Source organism: Plectropomus leopardus, chromosome 5 (genome assembly GCF_026936395.1).
Source record: "Plectropomus leopardus strain MGB_pleo_1.0 chromosome 5, ASM2693639v1, whole genome shotgun sequence".
NCBI lineage: Eukaryota > Metazoa > Chordata > Actinopteri > Perciformes > Serranidae > Plectropomus > Plectropomus leopardus.
In genome coordinates this window covers 1,331,240-1,341,060 of record NC_142180.1, presented here as the reverse complement: position 1 = coordinate 1,341,060, position 9,821 = coordinate 1,331,240, and the positions used below count along the sequence as shown (strand labels likewise).

The following is a 9,821-nucleotide window of genomic DNA, read 5'->3' as shown; positions in this document are numbered from 1 at the left end:
ACAGGGCTGATGGTCCACTGAGCGCCACGTCACACCACATTTTCACAGAGCTGAAAAAGGAAATAAATCCACCCTATATATATGTATATATATATATATATATATATATATATATATATATATATATATATATATATATATATATATATATATATATATATATATATATATATATATATATATATATATATATATATATAACAAAGTTATTCAACTTTATTAACATCAAGGTTTTCAAGACATGTTTGTCTGCTTTTTATTAACAAATTGAAAACAGGTCATCTATACAACAGATAGGAGCCCAACAGAATGACTTTGTGAAATAAATCCTTATTGTCATCTCATAGTAAGCACCACAAAGACCCACCACTGAACAGTGATGCTGCTCTCAGTTACAAGCTGCAACATGCTGAGCTAAATATCATGATCGGGGGTTCCAGTGTATGTGCTTGTGTGTCCTGTCTATGTAAACCATGTATGCAAACAGAGAGGTGCAGGTCAATAAATGAATGGCAAAGTCAGAACTGTGAGGAGATCGCTAAATCACTTCCCTGTGTGATGTCAGAGTCATATTTGCTGCGCTTTGGTTTATGTGGGCTATTTTAATTTTTATATCCTATGTCCGTAAAGTTTGTGAAATCAGTATCAGCAAATGGAAACAAGATTGCATATTAGAAGAAGCTAGACACATTAAACACAACCAAAATCCTAACCTTACTCTAGAATTACAGCCTTGTGGTTTTATGTCTCTGCAGACCAGGCAAGTTGCACTTAACAGTTTATATCCATTTCTGTGAAAACATGGATGCTTCACACATATCCCTTGGTAGCACAAAAGATCTCTACAATCAGCACAGTTAACAGATTAATGACACCAATTCCGTATGTCTCCCCTTCTGTTCCTGAGATATGATGTTGAGTAATGGACAGAAAAAATGTTTTGGCAGAACATGTCACAGTGAAGTTGACCTTTGAGCTTTTGGATATAAATGTCAGCACTTCATCGTATTAACCTATTAGACATTTGAGTGAAATTTTGAGTGAGTGAATTAGTATATGAATTCTCGAGTACTTACCAAAAGAATGCTTTGTGAGGTCACAGTGACCTTGATCTTTAACCTTCAACCACATAATTCAAACTCATTTATTATTATTTATTTATTCTTGAGTCCAAGTGGACATTTATGCCAAATTTAAGGAAATTCCCTCAAAGCCATCTTGAGATATTGCATTCAAAAGAATGAGATGAATGCAAGGTCACATTGACCTTGACCTTTTGAACGCCAATCAGTTCATAATTAAGTCATATGATTGTGCCAAACTGTCTGTGCCAAATTAACATAATAATAAAACATCCTTTAAGGTCTTCTTGAGATACCATGTTCACAAGAATGAGACAGACAAAGTCACAGTGACCTTGACCTTTGACCCATGACCACCAACAACTTATCAATTTATTGTTTAGTGTAAGTGGATGGGGGTGCCAAATTCAAAAGACGAAATCCTCTCAAGACGCTCTTGAGCTATTGGACGTATGTGACAGACAATCATGAAATCATGAGATTTGAGGTTTTGTTGACAATAATGAAAAAAGTAAAGCCAGCCTTGTTCTTTAATCCTTTGAAAGGGTTAGAGGACAAGCAATGAAAGGAGAAATGACCCAAAAATTTGCAAGAAACTGGTACACCAGTAAAAAGTAAAGAAAATTACCTGAATTTTATTTGAAAAACAAAACAAAACAAGGACAAAAAAAGAAAGTACAACAAAAACAAAAATGACCTGAAAAAAGCTCATAAATTATAGCATTTTTAAAAATATGTCATTATGATAATTAGAGAAATAGTTTTCCCCTAGCTTTCTTTTTTCTTTTTCCCTAAATTTTCCCCTTGTTTTAAAAAAAATATTTTTCTAAATCTACTCATTTCTTGCAAGTTGTGGAGCATTTCCTACCAAGTACCTCATTGCCTGTTTTCCCATGTTTTTGAAAGAAATGTCATTAATTTGCTCAGGGTTCAAGGTTTAAATTCTTGTAAAAAGTGTTTGAAAGCAGCACAAGAAAGCAATGTTGCTCCAGGTTTCAAAGGGTTACATTTGGGCAGCTAAACCGACTGGAGTACATTTCAGCAATGAGTCCTGGTCTCGGTGACATGATGTACTTCTTTTTTTTTTTTGTCATGTATTTATGGAGCATGCGTTTGAAATGTGATGTCATCGTACTTATTTCACAAAATTATCAAGAACTGTGTGTGTTAGTCGACCTTCTCTTTTGTTAGTTACTGACAGAAACTCTGTAGCCTGAATCCCAGCAACTGTTCACATGTGGACCATCTGCAAGTTTATCGCTGCGGGTTCAATACATCATCATCTTCATCATCCTCATCAGCATCCTTTTGTATGTCAAGACAGGAAATTAAAACCCATATTTCCCCTAAATAAGTAAACTAAGAGTTGATAATAGAATATCACATGTATAGTACAAAATAAAATTATTAGCAGCTGTGAGTAAATGCTCTTCTGTATTAATGTTGAAAATATATATCATTTGTGCTCATAAAATTAATAAAAAATTAAAATAAGAGCCATTAAGACATACAATAATCAGATTAAATAAATTCTGAATATTTAGAACAACATAATATGATGAATAAAAATGAAAATTGTTTATTTTTGCTGTGAGAAGGGGGGTGGGGGGCATAAATTGGAAATTGGGAAATGGAAAATGTTCAGCCAGGAATGGGAATGAGGAATGGCTACAAGTCTCTCAGGATTTTGGGGTGGTTTTGGTGTCGAGTCTGTGGCAACATCATTGCACCAGTGCAGGAAGAGGTCCTCCTTTCCCTCTCACCTGACCTCTTATCTCCTCTGTTTCCTGTTGTGGTCGCCTCCTCATCAGTTCTCCTCAGAGCCTCCTCACGAGGCCTCAGAGACTGACGGAGCTGGGTAGATCTGGCTCAGAGGAGACCAAGCTCTTCTGAGAGTGTCTGTCTGTCTGAGGTTATGTTGCATAGTGATCAAAGCTTCCCAGATACTCCAAAGCAGCCCGATAGCACAGTTGGTACTGGTCCTTGTGTACAAATAAACAAATAAACAAAAACAATGTTGTGATCAATTTACAAGCGAGAAACGAGAAATAAAGCAGTTATAAATCAAAAATGAATAAAATTGCTGCCTTGTGCTTAAAGGCCACCAGTCAAGTTGCAATTACAGTTCACATTCCTGTCTGTGAAAAGATGAATGCTTCAACACATCCTCCCCGGGCAGCACAGAAGATCTCAACAATCAGTACAGTTTCAAGGTGGACACCAAAGATTAGTGTCACCAATTCAGCATCTGACCGAATGTCTCTCCCTCTGTTTCTGAGTTAAGATGCTTAGTGCTGGCCAGAAAAGTGTTTTTGCTAAACATTATGATGTCACAGTGAAGTCAACCTTTGATCCTTTGGATAAAAAAAGTCAGCTCTTTATCATTATATTCTGTTAGACATTTGTATGAAATTTTGTCACAATTAGTGTATGAATTCTTGTGTTATGGCCAAAATAATGTTTTGTGAGGTCACAGTGACCTTGAACTTTGACCCTCACCTGCCAAATTCCAATCAGTTCATTCTTGAGTCCAAATGGACATTTGAGCCAAATTTAAGAAACTCCCTCAAGGCCATGTCACAGTTAAGTTGACCTTTGATCTTTGGGATATGAAATGTCAACACTTCATCATTACACTCTTTTAGACATTTGTGTGAAATTTTTGCACATGAATACTCGAGTTGTACCCAAACTGTTTTATGAGGTTACAGTGACCTTGACCTATGACCCTGAACCACCAAAATCTAATTACTTAATTGTTGAGCACAGCTGAATGGTTGTGTCAAATTTTAAGAAATTCCCTCAAGGAGTTCTTGATATACACATAGACATAAGAATGTACAGTAACAACCTGAAAACATACCACCTAACATCTAAACTCAGTTCTGTTGATGACTGTAAGTCCAATGTCAAATCACATTTTAGCTCTGGTTTGGCCTCCACAAAATTTTAAAGGCATTTTCATTGAAAACAGCTGCCCACAAGAAAGATGGTAAAGAGCTCAGCAGAGCTGAGGGGAACTGCAGAGTTGGTGAAAATTCTCTAAAGCGACCCTTTTCACATTTAGTCATGTCAACCTTAATTAATATAAAATGTGTTTTTATAGCTACTTTAATTTCTGGCATAAGTACAGTTCTGAGGTACCTGTGCTCCTGTATTATTCTGTTCCAGCACAGTGACTGTATGTGATTCTGTAGGAACTGGGTCATTTACACATTAGGAGTCTGTATTGAAAACATATGATCGTTATAAAATTTTTCATTTTCATTTTTCAATCTTCATTCTTTGATCAATTTGGGTGTGTTCCTGCATTTGGCATACATTTTGGCAAGATGGTGTATTTCTGTTTTTTGTATTTGTATTTCTGTTTATTGTCAAAGCTGAGCTGGAAGATCAGCTTCTACCACCCCAAGGCACACCTGTGTAGTGATGACGCTGTTTAATCAGCATCTTGATATCATGCCTGTCAGATGGATTGATTATCTATGGAAAAAAAGTGCTCACTAACACAGATTTAAGTAAGACTTAACTAATTTGTGAGTTTGAGAGAAATATATATAGTGAGTGCATTAAAATATCTTTTTTTTTTTCAGTCAAAAAAAAGGCTGGTCTCTGCTACATTTTTGACTGTCCTTGATTATGAGAATCAATGTATTATATTCGAACACACCCTCCCAGTGTTTGCATGTTCTGGACTCTGTTTCATGGTGCACTGAGATTCATTACTAATTGCAAGCCCCTTACTTATCACTTTATCCTATATACTCAGTTTGAGAAGTTGTGTTTACATGGACATGGACTGCACTTGTATATTCTTTCGACTCAAAGTGCTTTCACTCTACATGTCACATTCTCCCAATCACACATTGGTGGCTGAGGCTACCGTACATGGTGCTCAGTCACCATTCAAATGCACTCACCCTCTGATGACACAGCATCTGGAGCAATCTGGGGTTCAGCATCTTACTGAAGCATGCTTCAACATGTTGCCTGGAGGAGCCGGAGTTGGAACTGCTGACATTAAAAGGACAACCCGCGCTACCTCTGAGCCACAGCCGCCCCCTTAAAACTGTGTAGACTTTTTCATCAGCATTCTCTTATTTACAAATCTGTTCTTGGCCTACTTCCAGCATATTAATGTGTCTACATTAAGCAAAAAAAGTGATAATGGCTCCCCTCTCTGTGTATAACTTGTTCTTATTGTCTATATCTGAGTACGTACGGAGTTTATCATAAAGGCCCTTTGTGTGTGCAGCTCCATATATGTGGTATCTTCTGCAGAAAGATATAAAGTTGCACTTTTTGGCTCCTCTAGGACATTTCAAAGCTCTGCTGCAGGTCTTTTGTATGTCATCTTCCATGCCAATGTCAGGGTGCATCTTAGCTGGGCTTTTAATTGTCTTTTTTATGGTTTACTTATAGGGTATATGAACATACTTTTTAGTCCTTCCTTGTGGTTACTTTAATTTGTGCTCTTTTTGTGTTTTATATTGTTTATTTTGGAATTGTACTTTTGTTGCTGTCTTTCTTGGCCAGGACACTCAAAAGACACACAAAAGATTTTTTATCCCAAGAGGGTTTGCTGGTTAAATAAAGGTTTAATACAATAAATGAATAAACTGAAATGTATGAAATATGGGAGCAAGGATATGTCACATCACATGACCTCACTCTTGATCACTGTCACTATGAACAAACAGCAAGAAATAAATAGGCAACCTGTGAGAACACTGCATCCTGATTACTAACCCTTTTAAAATCTCTTCTGTCAACACAAGCCCATTCTCATGTTTATTCATATGCCCTACTGTGACTTAAGCTTGTATGTCTGCTTTTTTAAAAGTTTTTTAATCACACATTCACCTTAAAGGTGGAGTCAGCAATTCTGGAGAAAGATTGTCGACAATGTGCTGTGAAGTGTGGCCTTACTCTGTCCTGTGCACAAGCATAAACACCCCTGTTGCTGAGTGGCTGAAACAATGTTGTTTGTTTTCCCTTTACAGAGCCAGGGCTATATATGAACACAGAAGATGGACAGCTGGTGGATCTTGAGAAGCTATTTGCTGAATTTGACAAAAAGTTTATTTGACTAGAGTTGCTGACTGCACTGTTAACATGCTTTCATTTTTAGTGATGTAATGATTCCCTCACTACTAAACCATTTTTACTGTGATGACATTTCCCTCTATGTTGTATTCTGTCCTGTTGACGCACTCCAGCAGCAGTGTGTCGTACCTCTGTCTGCACCATGGCTGGCCTCTGAGTTCGAAGCGTCTTGGCGGTCTGGAAGAGGTCGACCACTCCCTCGTACCTCATCCTCTCCAGGATGATGCTCAGAGTGATGAACACCCCCGTCCGTCCAACACCAGCACTGGAGGACAAACTCATTGTTAGACTCTCATTACAAATCAACAAGATCATCACAAGCAGACAAATCTGCAGGACATATCCAACCACTCAAAAAACAGCAACCTGACAGTCTGATTGCTGAGCAACTCTGTAAAATCAGAACAGGATCAAATCAGAACTTCAAAAATTCCAAAGGATCTTGACAAACCTACTTAACTGGTTGAAAGTATTTTTCCAATCTGTCAAATACTCACTGCTCACTAAATAACTGCACAGAGATGTCTGAAAACTCCCTTCCAAAAGAAGAGCAATGCTTTTTGAAAGAAGTGAGCTCAAAACAGATGGGCTTAAGGGAATTAGGAGACAGATGCTGAGATCAGCCAGTAGCTCCTATAGAAACACCGGTAACATTTTCTTTGAAGACCACATCTATAATGCATTATGACGGCATTCATAGTGAATATAATGCTTCCATAATGCTTTATAACTACATTCATAAAAACATACAATGCTTATTGATGCACTACATCAACATAAATCATTAATAAGCCATAAATCATTATAGGTACAAGGTACAAGATACGTTTTTTTGTCATTTTTTTAAAACATAGTTTAAGAAGAAATGAAATTTAAAGGTGATCCTAAATCCTGCTACAGCTTTTGGCATCGAAGCAGGAGTTGAGGAGTCTCACAGCCTGGGGAAAGAAGCTGCTCTGTAGTCTGGTGGTTCTGCAGTTGGTATTTCTGTATCTTTTTTCAGATGGCAGCAGGGTGAACAGACTGAATTGTCACTATAGCTGTGACTGATAATTAATTATAAGTGGCAATGGTCTTATGGATGCTCTTGACTAGTTATAAACTAGAGGTTGACTGAGGAGGCCTATAATGCATTATAAATACCTATATTCACCTATATACACGTCAACAGTCAACTGTAGTAAGGACTCAGAGTGTAATATGTGAAATATGTAATATGAGTTATCATTGTATGTGTTTAGTAAAGTGAGGTACATACTGTATTAGAAGGTAGAACAAGAAAATGAAGATAGAGGTGAACTGGTCAATTAATTTAATTAGAAAATATCAAAATAAATAATCTGCCTTAATATTAACTGTTGTGATTCAGTGGAAACCACAAAAGCACACATAAAGAAACAGCTGTACATATTTTAAAATAGTCAATAAAATTCAGTAAATAGGGAAGCTGTCCATTTCACTACTTTCTATTCATTTAGTATTCTGCATGAGAAAAAAAAGGTAAAAGAAAAAAAGGTTATAATTAGAGCCTGACTGATACAGGATTTTTTGGGCCAATGCCGATACTGATATTGAGGGGTAAATGATTGTGATATTGATGTATTGGCTGATGTGTAATGAAGGCAGGATATTTCTAAGTTTGACAATACATTTCTATTGTCAAAAACAAAATCAGTGCCCTGAAACAGTAAACTTTATTGGGATTTTGATCATTCTATTTGACTCTTTTTTTCTGTGTGGTGTTCAAATTAACTTTACATATTGGCATTCTGGACAGTATATAAGTTTATATATAAGACCTCAACACGTTTCCATGATATATTTATGCATTAACAGACAGATAAAATGAGTAAAAAGCACAGGTTTACTGTCACTGTCTGTTGTTATTGCAGCCCAAGAACCCATCCTTTGAAAAGAGTCTCGGAAACAAAATAAAATTAATAATAACTTGCTCATGAACAAATGATAATGGAGAATGCAAGATATTAAAAAAAAACAATGCAGCCTCCAACATGACCTGGCATTTCCTCTCTTACACAGAGTCAAACTAAATTTTTTCAAAGATACTGTAGGATTTATTTCATTGGATTGCACTGTACCATATAGGTAGTACAGTGACTACTACTTCTCTAATCCAACAGAATGAAAGGTTTTCAAATCATCGGCCAAAAAAACAAGTACAAGTCAACCCACACATTAGGAAAGAAATAAGTGTAATGTTGAAACTCTCACTCACTCACTCACTAACTCACTCACTCACCCACCTGCAGTGCACAGTAATTGGCCCATCTTGTCCAAATTGCTCTTTAGTTTTATGGACTTGTCCAATAAAGTCAATGAATCCCTCCCCGGTTTTTGGCACTCCTTGCTCCGGCCAGTCAGTGAACTGAAACTGCCTGATGGTCCTCGATTGACCATCCTGATCAACACAAAGAACATGGAGACAGATACAGTAAATAACTCAAACACACTTCAAGTCCCCTGCTGTTAGATGCAATTCAGACCTGTATTGGAGGTAAATGATGACCAAGAAGTCAAGTATTAGACTAATGGTACTCTTTCCCTTAAATCCTTTAGTGCATTACATAGACTCAAAAGTATTATTTTACCTATAAGTCTTTTTTTTAAATTTTCCTTTTTATCAGGAAAATAGTCACACAAGTATAACTTCCAGCAAACAGAAAACAAACTCAAACACTAAAAAACAGATGGGAAGAAGAAAAGAACTGCTATATGCATGTATTCATACTAAACAATCAAGTGTTCGAAAAGTGGTTTTAGTGGTACTGAGTTATAGAAATTAAAATAATTCTGGATTAATGCACCACTGTTAATGACTGTGATGAGATAATGAAGTTTCTGGGTATTTTAAACAAGGAGTTGATCCAGGTGAAAACTTTTGAGGTCTATGTGTTGCTTTAAGCCCATTTCTCTCAGTGTCCCTGCGTCACATTCATTATCTCAAACTGACATGATTTTTGATAAATTTCTAAAAGAAGCTACATTGCATTTTCCCCCATCACCTCCTCTCTGTTCATGTGCATGCATGGTAGACTTTAGGGGAGAAACCCCAGCTAAACAGGGTAAAACTTTAAACTAATTGATATCACCAGGAAACGTCCCCAGTGGATGACTTAAAGTGAGGCAACTATTTTTATATCACAAGTTTCCTAATTTATTACCTTTAAATATGCAAATGAGACATTATCTTCTGAAATATGGGGTGATATGCATACATTTTGCGAACAAAAATTTTGGTTTTTACTGACTTTACAAACTTTAGATGTTGACACAAGGCATTTTATTATGAAACATTTGCAGGACCATGTTGTTGACAATGCAGGAGTTGCAGGCAATGCAAATGAGTGGAATATGTGCTTATAAATGTGGAAATACAGTACTCATAGCAACAGGCAGCCCTGCATTAGTGTCACAGCTACAGCGCTGTCAGTGTGGACATTGCAAGCCTGCAACACGTTGCAGCTCAGTGAGGTTACTGTCATGCCCTGCTCATGCATGCAGTGTGTTTCAGTTGTTACAGTCCAAATCCACTCAAGTGCAGTGAAAGTCACAAATGCTTAACACACACGGATGGAAAAAGAAAACTCTGCATACATCGAAATGCACAAACAT

General features: G+C 36.8%; 1 protein-coding gene across 7 annotated transcripts in view; it reads right to left on the bottom strand.

Annotated features, from left to right (window-relative positions):
- Positions 1-242: 242 nt before the first annotated feature.
- ptprfa (protein tyrosine phosphatase receptor type Fa) overlaps positions 243-9,821 on the bottom strand; it is a 301,290-nt gene continuing 291,711 nt past the window's right edge. For all 7 annotated transcript variants that reach the window (XM_088077354.1, XM_088077355.1, XM_088077356.1 and 4 more), the window contains 3 exons: positions 8,453-8,607; positions 6,318-6,453; positions 243-3,064 (listed from right to left, as the gene is read on the bottom strand). In XM_088077354.1, the coding sequence (XP_087933480.1) occupies positions 2,996-3,064; positions 6,318-6,453; positions 8,453-8,607 (360 nt within the window). In that variant the 3' untranslated portion in view covers positions 243-2,995. The remainder of the gene's footprint in view (positions 3,065-6,317; positions 6,454-8,452; positions 8,608-9,821) is intronic.